The sequence below is a fragment of the Salvia miltiorrhiza genome, chromosome 2 (genome assembly GCF_028751815.1).
Source record: "Salvia miltiorrhiza cultivar Shanhuang (shh) chromosome 2, IMPLAD_Smil_shh, whole genome shotgun sequence".
NCBI lineage: Eukaryota > Viridiplantae > Streptophyta > Magnoliopsida > Lamiales > Lamiaceae > Salvia > Salvia miltiorrhiza.
Window position 1 is genome coordinate 74,669,071 of NC_080388.1, and position 16,981 is coordinate 74,686,051.

The 16,981-nt window shown below is 36.4% G+C and overlaps 1 protein-coding gene across 1 annotated transcript; it reads right to left on the bottom strand.

Moving 5' to 3' along the window:
* Positions 1–12,484: 12,484 nt before the first annotated feature.
* LOC131009384 (uncharacterized) lies at positions 12,485–14,227 on the bottom strand. Its single transcript, XM_057936690.1, has 3 exons — positions 13,499–14,227; positions 12,759–13,412; positions 12,485–12,690 (listed from the first exon to the last, which is right to left on the bottom strand). The coding sequence occupies exons 1-3, from the start codon at positions 14,144–14,146 to the stop codon at positions 12,586–12,588; spliced, it is 1,407 nt and encodes a 468-aa protein (XP_057792673.1). The 5' UTR covers positions 14,147–14,227; the 3' UTR covers positions 12,485–12,585.
* Between the last annotated feature and the right edge of the window lie 2,754 nt (positions 14,228–16,981).

Genomic DNA, 16,981 nt, shown 5'->3' on the forward strand with positions numbered 1-16,981 from the left:
GTTTTCCCGTACACGCAATGCTCGCAAAATTCCATGCAAGGCTTCTTCAAGTTCTTCAGCAAACCTTCTTGACAAAGTAGATGCAGGCCCTTCTCTGACATGTGTCCGAGTCTCCTGTGCCATAACCGGGTGTAGTCCCCTGGATTTCTACTAGTTCCATCTGCTCCAACTGCCGCACTTCCCGTCACTGTTGTACCCAAAAGCGTATACAAATTTCTTTGACGGATACCCTTCATCACAACTAAAGAATCCCGAACAACCTCCATGACTCCATTCCAAGTGATAATTTTGCATCCACCGGAGTCCAAAGTGCCAGCGGAAATAAGGTTCTTACATAGTTCCGGGACATGTCTCACATCCTTTAAGGTTCTGATAACCCCATCATGCATCCTGATTCTGATCGAACCGACCCCCACTATTTTGCAGGAATGGTTGTTTCCCATCAAAACAGTTCCACCATCTATTTCCTCATAGGTAGTAAACCACTTCCTATTCGGAGACATATGATAAGAGCATCCCGAATCAAGTATCCACTTACCGGCGCTTTCCTCGTTACCCGTGGCATTGAAACAATCACCGATATTCCCTTCCTGCGAAGCAAAACCAGCTTCTTGTGTTCCTTTTCCCTTCCCGCTGTTGTTGTACTTGTTCTTGTTCTTCTTCCAAGTTGTCTTCTTGCTGGGGCAATTCGCTTTGAAATGCCCAAGTTCCCCGCACTTAAAACATGGTCTCTCTGCAAGAGGTTTTGGACTGGATCTAGCCTTTCCTCCCTTGTCTTTCTCTCGATCACTTGTCTTGCCCCTCGTATACAATCCCTGTGCCTGCTCCTTGCTCCCACTAGTAGCCATGCCACTAGTTGCAATCTTTCGAAGATCATCCGCTAGGAGTGAAGTCCTAGTCTCATCCATCGTCAGAGTGTCGCCCATGAGCATCAAGGTTTGTACAAGATTTTCATACGATTTTGGCAATGAGAGTAGTAGCATGAGAGCTTGATCCTCATCTTCCACCTTCACATCAATATCCTTCAAGTCTGATATGCACCTATCAAACTTGTTTAAATGTTCCTGAATAGGTGTACCTTCCTCCATCTTGCAAGTGTACAATTTGGATTTCAAGTAGATCCGATTCGTTAGAGTCTTCGTCATGAAGTTCGCCTCTAGCTTCAACCATACTCCCGCGGCGGTTACCTCATTGTCCACCAAGAAAGCAACATCCCTCTCTAGGCAGAGAATGATCGACGCTCGTGCTTCAAGATCTAACTCTTCCCAATCCTCATTCGACATGTCTTCGTGCTTCTTTTCTTTACCCGCCAAAGCTTTGTGTAGCTTTTGTGAAATTAGCAAATTCTTCATTTGCATCCTCCAATAGGAAAAATCATTCTTCCCATTGAACCTTGCTATCTCATACTTTCCTATCTTGACCGCACCACTCGTAGACGTCATTTTTCAGCTTGTTTCAGATTTTCGTTTCTCTCAGGAATTTCGTCGAACACCTGGTATGCGCCTCTGCTAGGACCAGCCCAATACCCCTCAAATGTGAGCTCAACCACCCAAATTTGATATCAAGCTCTGATACCAATTGTTGGTATCAAATGCAAATCCATACAATAATACCAATGCAGCGGAAACAATTTATAACGCACATACAACCGAGAAACGTCCCCAATCTTAGCAAACAAGAAAATCTCCACAAGTAATCAAGATAATATGCAAGACGATAAATGAGACAAGAGATTTACGTGGTTCGGCAAATGCCTACGTCCACGGGAGCAACACCAATCGCAATATTGAAGAACTCCGACGATTCGCACAACCCGCGAACTCGTCACACAATGAATCGAGAATTACACCCAAGATGAGATCAACCTCTCACTCTCGTACACTCTCAAACCCACGCTGGAAAAACCCTCTTAAATCACCTCACGATCACTCGTGTATATCTCACCCCAATCTCTCTGTTTTTCTCTCACAGCTCTCTCTGCGCTCAACTTTTTTTTCTCGTCTGAATTTTTTCTAGGAATGAATCATTCACGACACATCCCCAAACAACTATGGAAAGAAGTCAACAAAAGAAAAAGCAAAACAGTAAAAGCAAAAGTGATGTCTCCCACTTAATGAGTTTTGTCTGCCACCAACAGTGACGATTTGACAAAGTCCTGTCACAATGGGGAATATCTGCAGATCATCGGAGATTATGAAAGATGATGCTATATTAGTGATGAAACTTCCAGAAGGACACGCATGCTCTCCGCCTTTTTCTTCCACCACATAATGTAACCAATTGCATAAGCTGCATCTGGCCTTATCATAGTACATGCTTTCACTGCGAAATGTATAACGGATCCCATAACAATCGAAATATCGTGCGGGCGGAGAATCACTGATATCGAGTTTCAGCATTTCGTATTCAACTTCGGCTGAACTTTTTGGATTGAGCAGAGCCTCCTTAGCTCCCTCTGTCCAGAAATGGGAGGTATCGAGATTTGCTAAGCTGTGGTACAAACTGCTTAAGCTTCCAATGGCGGGTGCCTCATCGCCACAGTGGTTGTCGAGGAGTTTGATGATTCTTCCCAACGGCAAAGTTAAGAAGCTCAACAGAGTGTCGACAAAATGGTTGTCGGCTTCTGCAAAGAGAACCTTATTTCTCTGTTTATTTGTAATCACTTTCAACGAGAGCTTCACATCCTGTTTAGAATCAGACATTGTGTTAGTATTAGTGGTACAAAACAAAGACTAATGAGGGATAAAGATGGAGTATTTCAATGGTGGAAGAAGTTAAAGTAATAGTCGATAGTCCCTCCAGATTCCGAGACCTTCCGCATTCACTCCCTACTTGTGAGCATGAGATTAATTATGCAAGAGTTAATATAGCCCCACCAAATTCCAAGACCCACCGGAGTTGATATAGCCGCATTGATGATTTAAGGTATGTAAAAGTTCAGTAAAGATATTCAATTGACACACTTGAAGAAAAACTATCTTTAAAACATATGAAGAAAATACCTGGGAAGAAGTCCCCTGAATCCGCTTTCGTTTCTGCATTTCAAAATTTACAAGCCATTAGGTTAAGCTATATATTGTGGGACCCTAAGTGATGTTTATTTACTACTAATAAGCTATATAAACTTTCGTAAAAGAACTTCATAACCTAGTATGATAATTAGAACTCTTACAAAATTAAATATTTTTTCGAATTTTGATTGATTTTTCTGTTTACTTTTTGATTATAAGAAAAAACCTGAGAAGTCTCCTGAATCCGCTTTCGTTTCGAAAAACTATCTTTAAAACATATGAAATAAATACCTGAGAAGAAGTCTCCTGAATCCACTTTCGTTTTTGCATTGATGATTTAAGGTATGTAAAAGTTCAGTAAAGGTATTTGATCAAATGGCACACTTGAAGAAAAACTTTCTTTATATCAAAATTTACACAGTAGAGATTCAAATTCCTAAAATACACAAGCCCTAATTAAGAAATCTACTATGTACAAATACTTTACTTTTGTTACATGTTAACAAATCTAACTTATCCTCTTAGCCTAAAAACCCTTCTTATTCTGTTAAACCACACCTCAACCCTCAACTAAAGATGCTTTTTTATCCTAAGAAATCTACAAACTAAGAATATGGCCTACATATTTTCTACTTCAGAATTCCAACTAAAATACATAAGCCCTAATTCTTCCCATATTTGAGCAATCTAAGCATGCAATTACGAAATTATTAAAAAAATAGAACACTTGCGGTGATAGATTCATAGATTGGAATCGAAATTGTAGACTCTTACCACGGGTACCCCGGATGAAGATCCTTCAGAATTTATTTCGTTTATTTTGTTCACCATTTTATTGAACAAAATGGAGATGATGATGGATGGACGCCAGACCTCTTCTTCAGATCTATAAATAAAACTTAAGTTATTACTAAAGATTAGATAATTAAGAAAACTAAACTAAATTATTGCCAAAATATAAAGCTCAAGTTTTCGTACAAGGATACAAGCTTAAACCTTTCTTTGATCTTGATGAGCTAAAATCTCTTCTAAGATATATTCATGTAAAACAATCTTATGACATCATACCACTTCAACAATGTATGGATCTAGTGTGTGTTAACAACTGCAAAAGGTAAGCTTGCAAAGAAGAAATGATAACAAGTCTTTGATAACTAAAAATTACCTTAACTTTGGTGGCCGGAAATAGGAGTTTGTGGCGGCGGTGGATGAAAGTAGAGGCCGGAAAGAGCTTCGCAACCACTTTTCCGTGAGCCCCTTTTTTAGAGTTCTATTGAAGATGGTCTTCAAAGGCCTGATTTTCTGAGACAAAAGTCAAAAGTGTCTTTGAGTCTTTCAGTGGAAGCCACTTATGGAAGAAATTCAATATTAAAATATAGAGTGGTACTGTTTGGGTTTATGGCCAGCCATAAAATCAACCAAATTAAAAAAAAAATGATTTATTTAATTTTTTTAAAATCAAAATAGAATTCTGTGCATATTGTAGTTTTTCAATATTTTATTTTCAAAAAAAAAATAAAAAATAGCTACAATATGTACACAATACTGACACGCCAATTTTATTTTGAACCAAAATTCCATATAAATCACATTTTTTTTGTAATTTGATTAATTTATGGCCAGTCACAACGTGGCCACATGGATTTATTGTAAAATCTTACGAGTGTTTCCTTTGTCCAACAAAAAAAAAATATTTTTATCATTTTTGTCTTTCTGTAAAATTATACTTTCTCCGTTCCAGATATCGTTTCAACTTTGTGGACAGCACGAGTTTTAGAAAAGTGGTGGATAGTAATTGATATTGTTGTGAGTGAAGTTTGTGGACTCTTTTACTATAAACATAAGTGAAAATGATATTGTGGACGGACCAAAATGACTAGAGTGGAAACAATATCGTGAACAGAGGGAGTCATATTTAAAGTCTTCATAATTACAAAGTCTCATCCCATAATTAAAGCCCATGTTGCATTAATTAGTGAAAAAGTTTGAAAAACATAACAGCCAAAATACTAGCCTCCATAAAGTCATTTCTTACAGGACAAAATGATTGGAGTAGCAAGATCCATAATTCAAAATAAAAAAAGCAGCACAATTGGCATTGCAACATACAGGAGCAGCAAAATATAATTGGAAGCATGGATATCATATCACACGCAGACTTCTTCTTCTCTCTGAGGTTGTTCGAACGATTTGCCACTCAGTAGAGCATCAGTGAGAGCAGTAGAAGAAGTAAGAGAGGCTTTCAGTATGCTACAAGCCTGCACCAACACAATTCATCTCAACATCTAAACATACACATAATGAATCAAATGACAAAGATTTCAAATTGTATTACCTCTTTGAGTCCGATTTGCATCTCCACTTCTTCGACATCAGATATGGAGATTCTCTTCGCCCTGAGACCGGAATGAATCGAGACAATACAAAAGGGCACCACAGTTAAATCATCCTTTACCTCATAAGTTCGCGGTCCTCGAAGATAATTCCCACGGCCTTTGGGGAAAGCAGAAGGATAGAAATCATCTTCATGGTAAGCATCAGGCAAGGGTTCTTCAACGAGGGGAAGAATGTGGTCTTTGGAAATACAACCATGAACCACATTAGGTTTCGTTAGTCTCTCTTTCATGGTATTTGTCTTGAAATACTTGCCATCTATAACATCGAGTGTGCTCCGGTACAAGTTGTCTATAGCTGTAACGCAAGCCTTGCCGGAAAGAAGATGCTCAACTCCTCCTAGCGGAATATGGAGGCAACTAAACAGGAACTCCACAAACTCATCCTTAGCTTGAGCATACAAAAACTTACCCGAAGACTTTTGTATCATCACTTTCAAACTCAATTTCCTAGACTTGGGATTTTCTTCCTTTGCAACCTCAGGTAAGCAGATATTTGGTTGAGCCGATTCCATCATTCTAGAGTTTATGTTCATATCTTGTGTTTTATTCATAATGAGGTCTGATAATGGAGTTGGAGACGTCAAGGATGCCTTTAAAAGCTTCGTAATCTAATAAAGATAGACAATTTATAAGGGTGATGTAAATTTATGATGCGAAAATGAGAGACAAACAAATTTTCTCCCTTTAAATTCTTCTTTTTTTCCCTTCATTTTCTACAAAAATCAATCTTTGTTATTTCTTCTTTTCACCTCAAAGAGTAATATATTATCACACAGATTGGAAGAAGATACTGAGATTAAAAGAGAGTGAAGAATCACCTTGCTGAGCCCTAAATCGACTTTGATTATCTCAGCCTCATCCATGTCTGCAATGCCGAGAGTGGCGTTGATTCCTAAGATTCCCGTCTCATTGGGCAAGATCTGCAGATCGTCAGAGATTATGAAAGAATCTTTGTGTAGAGTGAAGACTCCATCACAGGAAGCAGCAGCAGCAGCATCTACATAGGTCTTTGGAAATACTTTTTTTATCATTCTGAAAGATCTACAACTGCTACAATGAAACAGTTGATCGTAGTAGATGCTTACACAACGAAATTCATTGTGACAAGATTTTTTGGTACAGTGGAAATACTCAGCAGGAGGAGAATCACTGACATCCAATTTCAGCATTATGTATTCAGCTTCAAATGAACTTTTTGGATTGAGCAGAGTCTGCTTAGCACCTTTAGTCACAAAATGGGAGCTATCGAGATTTGCTAAGCTACGGTACAAAGTGCTTAAGCTTCCAATGGTGGCTGCCTCTGCTTCGTCTCCATAGTGGTTGTCAAGGACTTTGACAATTCTTCCCAACGGCAAAGTTAAGAAGCTTAGCAAAATGTCTGCAAAATGGTTATCGACTTCTGCGAAGAGAACCTTAGCTTTCTCTTTGTGAATCATCACGTTCAGCGATAACGTAACATCCTTCTTCACATCGTCAGACATTCTGCTGGTATAATGTCAAGAGGAAAATGAAGAATAATGTCAATGCCGCTAATCACACAGCTTAAATCTCTTCTAAAATCTCTTGAAAAGAAGAAATTTAAAGAGGTTTAGATCTATAGATCTAGAATCGCGACTTACCTAATCACAGAGGAAAGGGGATTAGGGTTACCGGCGACTGCAGCTCGACAACGGAGGATTTTGACGAAAATAGGAAGGCTTGGAGCCTGAGGTACGGAGAAAAAACGCAGCAGATGCTGGCTGAGCGCGGCGGAGCTCCGGTGGCGAGTGGAATATACAAAAAAGTAGCTTCAAGCTTGCTATGAAAGCTTGGAACGGTAAAATATGGTCGGGGCTTTGAAGCTTGCTCTGAAAGCTTGGAACAGTACGATGTGGCATTGACCAACAGTCAAATAATGTTGGGTACACGTTGATCCGTACTTAAAATAATGTTTTTTATATAGTTTGAGTCACGATATGGGTTAAAAGTTTAAGTAAAAATACAACTCAGAGTCACGGTACATTCGGGTGTACCCAAGATCACCTCTTTCTTACTCCCTCAGTCCACCAAAAATATCACTTTACTTTTAGCACGAGTTTTAATAAAATGTGAATGAAGTTTACTTTCAGCACGAGTTTTAATATAATGTGAATGAAGTTGATATTGGAGTAAGGGTCTCATTTTAAATATGAGTGGAATGGTGTGGATCCTATTATTAAAAGGGATAATTGCGTGAAAATACACAAACTTTGCCAAAAATTCATATTTGACGCGAAGTTAGGATTTTACATTTTAATACACCAACTTTCGTTGTTGTCCAAATTTGACACGACTTAATTCTTAAAAATTCAAAAAACAACCCCTTTTTGTAAATAATTATAGAAAGACTCACTTATGTTATTATTTGGGACATTTAAACCAAAACAAGATATTTTCTTATGAGGTTTTCTTTTAATCTTTGATACGCGCCTAAAATGGTTTAAAGAAAATATCATAAGGAAATATCTTATTTTGGTTTAAATGTCCCAAATTATAACATAAGTGGGTCTTTGTATAATTATTTACAAAAATGGGTTGTTTTTTGAATTTTTAAGAATCAAGTCGTGTCAAATTTGGACAACAACGAAAGTTGGTGTATTAAAATGTAAAATCCTAATTTCGCGTCAAATATGGATTTTTGGCAAAGTTTGTGTATTTAGGTGCAATTTTCCCTTATTAAAAATAAATGTGACATATTTTTTGTGGACAGACAAAAAAAAAATTGTGACATATCTTTAGTGGACGGATGGAGTATATGTCATTGAATATTGATATTTAACAATTTTAATAAGAAGTGTGGTGTGCATATGTTGAACGATCCATAAAAATTTAATGCCTAAAATCAAAGATCTTATTAAATTCGAGTCTCGACCCTGTCTTTAAATTTATTTATTTAATAATATTAATTTATAAAAAAAAATATGGTAGGAATGTTATTAGTGTCGAAAATTAATGTATCATGGCATTTTTGTAATTTTATGCCATTTGGAGGCTGATTTTTAAAAGCTAGTGATTTTATCTTACACACTTCACAGGCCGATGATTTTTTTTTACCCCCTTTTTACTTTCTATGGCTTCTTTCTCTTTTCAAATTCTACTCTAAGAAATTGACTACAAATCCTGAAATCCATGGTGCAAAGTCAGATCAAGCTCAACCAACAAGTACTTCTGAAAACGCCATTACAGCAACAAAACAAAAGGTGAGCTTTTGATATCTTCTTAAACCTGCTTTCCTTTCATTAATTTTTTGTTATTTACCCTAGAACTATATATTTATCACGAAAACTTGAAACGAATATGATTTTAATAAATCAAAGAGGAAAGGTTGCTCCCTGTTTTACAAAAAATCAAGTCTTGACCAGAGTTTTTGAGTGGGGCTAGGCTTCTTGTGTTGTTGCTGGTCGGAGGCTGCTGATTTTCGGCTGAATTTTGGGTTATTCGCCGAAAATTAAGACTCAATTTTTAATTGATAATAATGGAATATAGTTTTAATTTGTAAATCATTTATTTCTTGTCGACTTAAGCTACATAAATTTGGTTATATAAACTTAACTGCAGATATATATATAGCCCAAAATTATCATGCCAAATGTACAAACAAACCACATCTCAATTCAAAATCCTACCTTTTCAATCACAATCAGAACCATCACTCATTTTATATAAGCCATATATTGGCAATGGTTTAGTTTAGTTTAGTTTTCTTAATTATCTGATCTGGATTAGAGTTACTGGCACTGGTTTCAAGATTCCAAAGTGTGTTTAGTTTTGTTTTACTTTTTATTTGTGTTGTAATACACTAATACTTTGTCTTCATGGATTTGCCCTCTTCCATTGTTGTTAAATATGCATGATCATTTTGTGATAGTGCTTGTTTTTAGGTTTGGGGGATGCAGTTGTTACTCTAGGATTAGGCCCAGATTGGTTTTCCGCCTCTAGCCTTTAGGGAGCCGTTCGGTTCGAGTGATAAATTATGATTGATAAAATAATCCACTTTAATCAAGTGTTTGGTTTGCATGATTGAGTCCGTGATTGATAATTCGGCCCGCTCCTAATCACCTAAATGAGTGATTATTTATCACCCTAAAGTTGGGTGGATTATTTAATCACCACTCCAATCCATTACTCTTATCAATCTTATCTATCTCATCCACCAAACCAAACACCTCCCTAGGTGTTTTATGGTTTCATTACTTTGTGTTACTCAGAGATATCGTTATTTTAGGTGTCTGATTAGTTTCTATTGATACCCTCTCGGTTTGCTTGCTTGTGCTCCCACCGATGTTCTCATGCTATTGCAGCTTTTGGAGTTGATATCTTAATTTTTCTCATAATAGTATTTTCTTTTTCTTTTTTTGTTACATAGTTTATTAATTGACTGAGTGACTTCTTGTATCCTGACTTTGGTCTCATTTTATCAGATCTTCTGTACCACTTTTTTCTCTCTTCTATTGCAAGATTCACACACAATGTCACGCGTTGATGGTACAAAGTTGTCTCTCAAAGTCATGATCAACGAACAGAAATCCAAGGTACTATTTGCTGAAGCCAACAGCTTCGTGGCCGACGCTCTGTTAGGCTTCCTCACCTTGCCATTAGGAAAAATCTTGAGAATTCTGGAAAAGTATGATATGTTATACGTCGACAAGGAACCAGTTATTGGATGTTTAAGCTCTGTGTACTTAAATATACTTAATTACAATAAATATTTGAGTGTGAGCGATGATAAGCAGCCGGTGTATATGGGGAGCATGTCGTTGGGATCGGAATTCTATAATTTGTTATACGATATTTTTCCATTAGCTGATCCTATTTGCTCAGACTCCAACTGCCCGCATTCTGGAGACACAAAGGTAAACAAGGTTTCTGAAATAGGTATTTGCGTCTGCGGAGAACCTCAACGTGGTCGTGCTCTCACAATCAAGACGGCCACATTTGTAATCTCCGATGATCTGCTTGTCGCCCCTATGCGCTCTGGTTTCTTGCAGACACTCAGCAATCTCGGCATTTCAGACATCCATGGCGCACAGCCAATTAGCTTGAGTCTTGGGATTCATGATGTAAGTATTTCAGATTTATCATTAATTCTTTTGTTCTATTCGTTTAACTGTGTTTGCATTAGGTTGTGAATCTGCTGAAGCTGTCTTTGATTTCCTCGACCCCGTTGACGGACCTGGTATTCAAAAACTCTCGGAGTAACTTCATCGCAACAAAGAGTCGACCTATTCACATTGGGAGAGAGCATATCATCCCTGCCAAGATGATTTTGAAAGCCACGTTGCAAAAATCGACGAATAAATTTTTGTTTGCTGAAGCTACGGAGGATTTCATAGAGTTTCTTTTTAGTTTACTCGCTCTTCCTCTAGCAGAAGCTGTGCGCCGCTTGGATGGTAACATTCCTTTCAAGAATATTGGCAATCTATACATGAGTGTTGCAGATTTCATCGACGAAGAATATTTTAGGGATCACGACACCAAAAGAAGTCTACTCAATCCCAAAATTGATCGCGGTTACTTTTCCTTGAAACACATTGTAGAAACCGATGGCAATCACGAATCAAACGTGTTTTTTGTAAATGATGATTTAGCAGTGGAGCCTTTTAGTATAGCAACGATGGTTTTGAAACTCAACGGCCTCGGAATCTCCTTGTCCGATATGAAAGAAACGGAGATACACATTGGAGAGACAGAGGTGATTGCTTATTTCACATTTTTGTGTTTATTTATATTTTTTATGATGAGGGAATCTTGCCGTTGCGACTGTGATTAATTTTCTTGGTGCAGGCTTTGGAGAGTCTGCGAGCTTCTCTGGTATCAAGAACTGCTCTGACTGATGCCTTAATCACTCCCATGCTCAGCCGTCTCCCAAATCCATCGCCGAAAATCGTATTGCCGCTTTCATTGAGAGCTCAAGCATTCGTGTCAGGAACCATCCATTGAGTTTTATGGAAATATTAATGCATTATGCTGAATGCAGCAGTGGTGGTGTTGTATGAAAAATATTGTAAGCAATATATTCGATGAAATGCAGCTGAGATAAAGCTGAATGCCTCTTACTTTCGAAACTTGTCAGTCTCTGTTTGGGGAAATTTTGAAGATTAAACGTCTTTCGTAAATGAAAAATTGTGCAAATTGAATCAAATGAATGTGTGATGACCTTAATTTGTATCACGGATTAAGGCTCATTAGGGGTTAAAATGTAAGGAATCTGCATTTTCTTCATTGCTAGAGCCCTCCAAAGCAGTAGTGTTCTCGCTGGAAGTGATGATCAATAAAGAGAACCAAGACAATCACATAAAACACAAGAACATCAATTTTAGAGGTGAATAATCGATTTACTAGATGAACAAAAACATCAAAATGACTAGAAACTAAAGTTGATTAGTATGCAAGAGTTTTCAGAGTAAAAAATGAGTACATGAAAAAGGAAATCGTAAAAGACTTGTTTGGGGTGGTTGCTGCTTATTTTTATGTGATTGAATTTATTTCCACATGTTCATTGCAGTGGTTGTCGAGCAAAATAAAGGTGAGTATAATAGTGGTGAATATTCCACATGGAAACAACGATGTTAATAGTTAAATGAAGTCATCAACGATATAGAATAGTATGCAAATACATTAATTATTGTTTGTCATTAACTAAACACCAACACTTGTATTACAATTCTATCTATTACTTTTGGTAGTACTACACCATGTTAGTGTCATTTTATTAATGTTTTGAGGTTGTCTTTTGTATGTACATTGTATATGCCTCGATGTATGTTCAGGTTGAATGCACTGTGTATATATGATGCATAATGTCTTAAAAATATTTAAGTAGATTGTAATTTTACTTTGTAGATTGCTACAATGTTTATGAGTTTATGAGTAAGTAGAAATTCTCAAACAATTTCACTTGACTTGTATTATGATCATTCAGTATAGAATAGTAATTAAATAATGAAATTATAACATGAAAACAACTCACATTAATTTGATGACTGGAAAAAATGATCATTCAGTTGGCAAATAGTACAAAAGGTGAAAAATAGTTCGAAAATGATGACTGGAAAACAAGAACCATAGTTGAAATAAAATAAAGCAACACGCATAGCTATCAACTTAAGCCAACAATGGCACATATATGAGCAGCAAAACAAGATCCAAAAGCATGGTTCTCACTCAGCAGACTTCTCCTTTGCTTGTTCGATTGATTTGTGCCTCAATAGAACATCAGAAAGAGCAGAAGTGGATGTAAGAGACGCTATCAGAATGCCCACAGCCTGCACCAACAAAATCAATCTCAACATGTAAACATAATACTAAAAAATATACACCAAAAGATATTTACCTCTTTCAACCCAATTTTGAGCTCCACTTCTTCAACATCAGATATTGGGATTTTCTGCTTTCTGAGTGAGGAAAGGGTGGAGACAATACATAAAGGTGTAACAGTTAAATCATCCGCCACGCGATAGGTTTGAGGCTGTGTAAGATAACTTCCTTGGCCATTGGGAAACTTAATAGAAGAAGGAAACCACTTCATTTTATAACTATAGTCATCAGGCAAGCATTCTTGAGTGAGGGGAACAATGTAGTTCTCAGAAATACAACCATGAATCAGATTGGGTTTCATTAGCCTTTTTTTCGTATCTGGGCTCTTGAAATACTTGTCAAGGACAAGATCAGCTGCGCTCCGATACAAGTTGTCTATAGCCTTAATGCAAGTCTTTCCAGCAACAAGGTACTCAGCTGCTCCTAGTGGGATATGAAGGAGACCTAACAGAAACTCTACAAACTCTTCCTTAGCCTGAGCATACAAAAACCTACCACTAGATTTTTGTATCATCAATTTCAAACTTAAGTTCTTAGATTTGGGATTTTCTTCCGTTGCAACATTCTGCAGTAGTGGTGGAGATTCCAAGATTGAAGTGTTGGTTTTATTTAGGATGACATCCGACAGTGGAGTTGGGGACGTCAAGGATGTCATCAACAAGTTCATAATCTAACAACAATACACACAAAATCAAATAAGTAATAAAAACTTGCAGATGCTATGAGAAAGATAAAGAATCAAGAATCAAGAATCACCTCATTGAACCCTAAATCCACATTGATCAGCTCAGCCTTATCCATGTCTGTAATGCCAAGAAAGGCGACGATTCCCACAATCCCCATCTCGTTTGGCAGTATCTGAAGATCATCAGAGATTATGAAAGATGTATTTTGTTTGGTGAAGACTGCAACACTACCTGTTTCACGCCTCTTCTCAGCTACCCTTGTACTGGTGCTGCTATAATGAGAGCAGCCCGAGCAAAAAAAATCAAGCCTAATACATTTATCGTAATACAAGCTTACACTACGAAAGATTTCCCAAGAGCAAGTAGTACAGTGAAAATATTCAAGATGCGAATCAGAGATATCCAGTTTCAGCCTTTCGCATTCTTCATCGAATGAACTTCTGGGTTTGAGCAGAGTCTGCTTAGCACCCTTTGTCACGAAATGGGCACTGTCGAGATTTGCTAAGCTACGGTACAAACTGCTCAAGCTTCCAATGGCAGGCGCCTCGTCTCCGTAGTGTTTGTCGAGGATTTTAATGATTCTTCCCAACGGCAAAGTCAGGAAGCTCAACAAAATGTCGACAAAATGGCTGTCGGCTTCTGCGAAGAGCACCTTGTTTTTCTCTTTGTTGATCATCGCCTTCAACGACAGCTTCACATCCTCGTTAGTTTCAGACATTCTGCTACTAGTATTTAGTGGTGCAAAAGGAAGACTTGTGAAATCAATCTTTCCTTCTACGAGAAGAGCAAAATCACTTACTTTTTCAAGAGACAAATGTCTTTCAGCGGAAGCCAACTGTGGAAGCAAAACTTTTAAAATGGACAAAATATAACCTTTAAAAAATATTTTTATTTAAAATAATAATTTAATTTGCTAATTTTATTGTTTTTTCCATTCTTATTATTATATTAGTACCCTTTTTTTTCCTATTTGATACGTCCATAATTTTTTTAGAGTTAAATATAAGTACTAACTCTTCCTTCTCGGTTTCATACAATTAATCATCTTTTTTTTAAAATGTTCAATAGTATACTCCATTTGAATTGTTTTAATTATCGTTTTCTACTTAAGTAATATTTTAAATATTTATAAAAAAAATAATACTCCCTCTGTCTCACAAAAAAATGAACAATTAGGAGTGACACGAATTTTAATAAATGTTAGTTAAAAATTATTTTGAGTGAAAAATGAGTCCCACTTTAAAAAGTGTTGCGAGAGTAATGAATTAATTAAGAAAAAATAGTGGTGAACCATGATGATTTTTTTGTAAATAAGCATGAAAATAAGGGATAAAAGATAAGAGCTCAATATACTAAAATGGAGAGAGTACTTCCTACATCCTACGAAGTGTTTTTCTAAGTTTTTGTTTTTATCCATTTGCGAAACATAATCTATTTTTGAAAAAAACTTCACTAATTATTACATATTCATATACAATATCAAATAACTCCATTAATTATCATCGTTTTTTTTTTTTATTTGTGAGATCTCTTCTTCACTAACTAAATATATAATTTTTTTTCACATAATTTAATTTTCTTAAAATTTGTGTTCACGCTCCCTTAGAAAAATATTCCGTTGACGGAGAAAATAAATAAAAATAAAATAATTATACATAAAAATACATTTTTTAAAAAATAATATATACACAGACGGAAATATCTAATCTCGTAATATAATTGTCTTTGTTTGGTATTCATAAATACACACACCCCCACACACCAAAAAAAAAAAAAACTTTTAGACAAGGAAAACAATTATTTCTAATGATTTCTCCTTTTATAAATGACAAATAGGTTATACTCCTTTATACGCTAGAGCAGTAGAGCATAGGCTGTTGGAAATTGAAAAAGACTGATTGTTTTGCTTCAAGAGAGAAAAAAAAATGAATGACCTCACTTCCCCTTTGAGCTTTGATACTCCCTTATTCCCTAAAATAAGTTTCTCTTTCGGGACGGCACGAGTTTTAAGAAAAAGTAGTAAAGTGTATTGATAGTGGAGAAAAATATGTTATAATTAATATTGGGAGTGATGAAAATGTGAAAAAATATTATAATTAGTATTGGAAGTGGTGAAAAAGTGAAAAATAACAATAAATAAAGTACTTATTATTAGTGGTAGGGTAGTTGTCCAAAAATGAAAAGAAAGAAAGAGAAAGTTATTTGAGGGACATCCCAAAAAGGAAAAATATGAACTTATTTCAGGGACAGAGAGAGTATTATCCAATTCCACCGCATCGCTTTAATTTATCTTTTTCAAATTTTACCTTTAAGCTTTAACCAAGTGTAATTAGTTGGAATTAGCATAAGATTATTGTAAAAGTGTGTAATTTCCTATCAACAAAATTTTACGGCCTCCATCTCACGAAACATGACTCAGTTTCTTTTTTAATTTATCTCACGAATCTTGATATATTTTTAAAAATAATAAAAAATTTATCATTTATTCACCTTTTCATTTTTTTCACATACCATAATTAACACATAAAATACAAATTTCTTAATTTTCGTGCCCAAAAAAATTGGATCATGCTTCATAAGACGAAGGGAATACATTTTTTTTTTTTGTTAATAAAATTGTTTCATCGTCAATCAAACTGTTTTGTCGTTGAGCTGCACATTCAAGGTAATTTTTGATGGAAAAAAAACCGAGTTTTACAATTGTAGTAAAATTATGACATTCTAATTAAAGTGGTGCAAAAATTATAAATTAATCCGGATAATGTTGTGTTATTTTCTATAACTAATTCTTTGCTAGTCGCATCAATATATGAATATAATTTTTAAGATAATATTTTATAATCAAGCTTGCACAATTTTTCTAAAAGAGTAAGCATAATTAAATTTTAAGAAAATCAAATTATGTTAAAAAAAAAAGCAAATTATATATTTAATCAGTGAAAAAAAATCCCACGAATTAAAAAAGTTAATGATAATTAATTAAATTATTTTATTCATAATACTCCCTCCGTCCCACTTCAATAGACTCGTTTTCCTTTTTGGGACGTCACACTCCAATAGGCCCAGTCTAAAATTAGAAATAATTAGGGCTCTAATTAAAATTATAACTACTTAATTAAATAGATATACACCCCTAATTAAAACCCTAAAAGCTCCCATTTTTTCTTCACTCTTTCTGCCTTTTCCCTTCTCTCTCTCAACGACGAGCGTCGCCGCTGACTCTCCAGAGCTCCGGCCACACAGTCCCCAGTGCCTCTGCCGACTCTTCAACGACCACGAGCGTCGCTGCTGTCCATACTCACAACCCCACCGCCATTTCCCAGCGCCTCCGTCGATTCTTCAATGGCCACAAGCACCGCTGCTGCCCATACTCACAACCCCACCGCCATTTCCACCGCCTCTGCCGCTTTCCTTCTCCCATCTCCCAGCCATGGCGGTCTTCTCCCCCTCCAGATCCCGAAACCTCTGCCAAGCCGTCTCCTCTCCACCATTTTCTTCTTCCTCTGTCGCCGTCTCTAGCCACCTCCACCGTATTCTCCGCCTCCACCGCGTA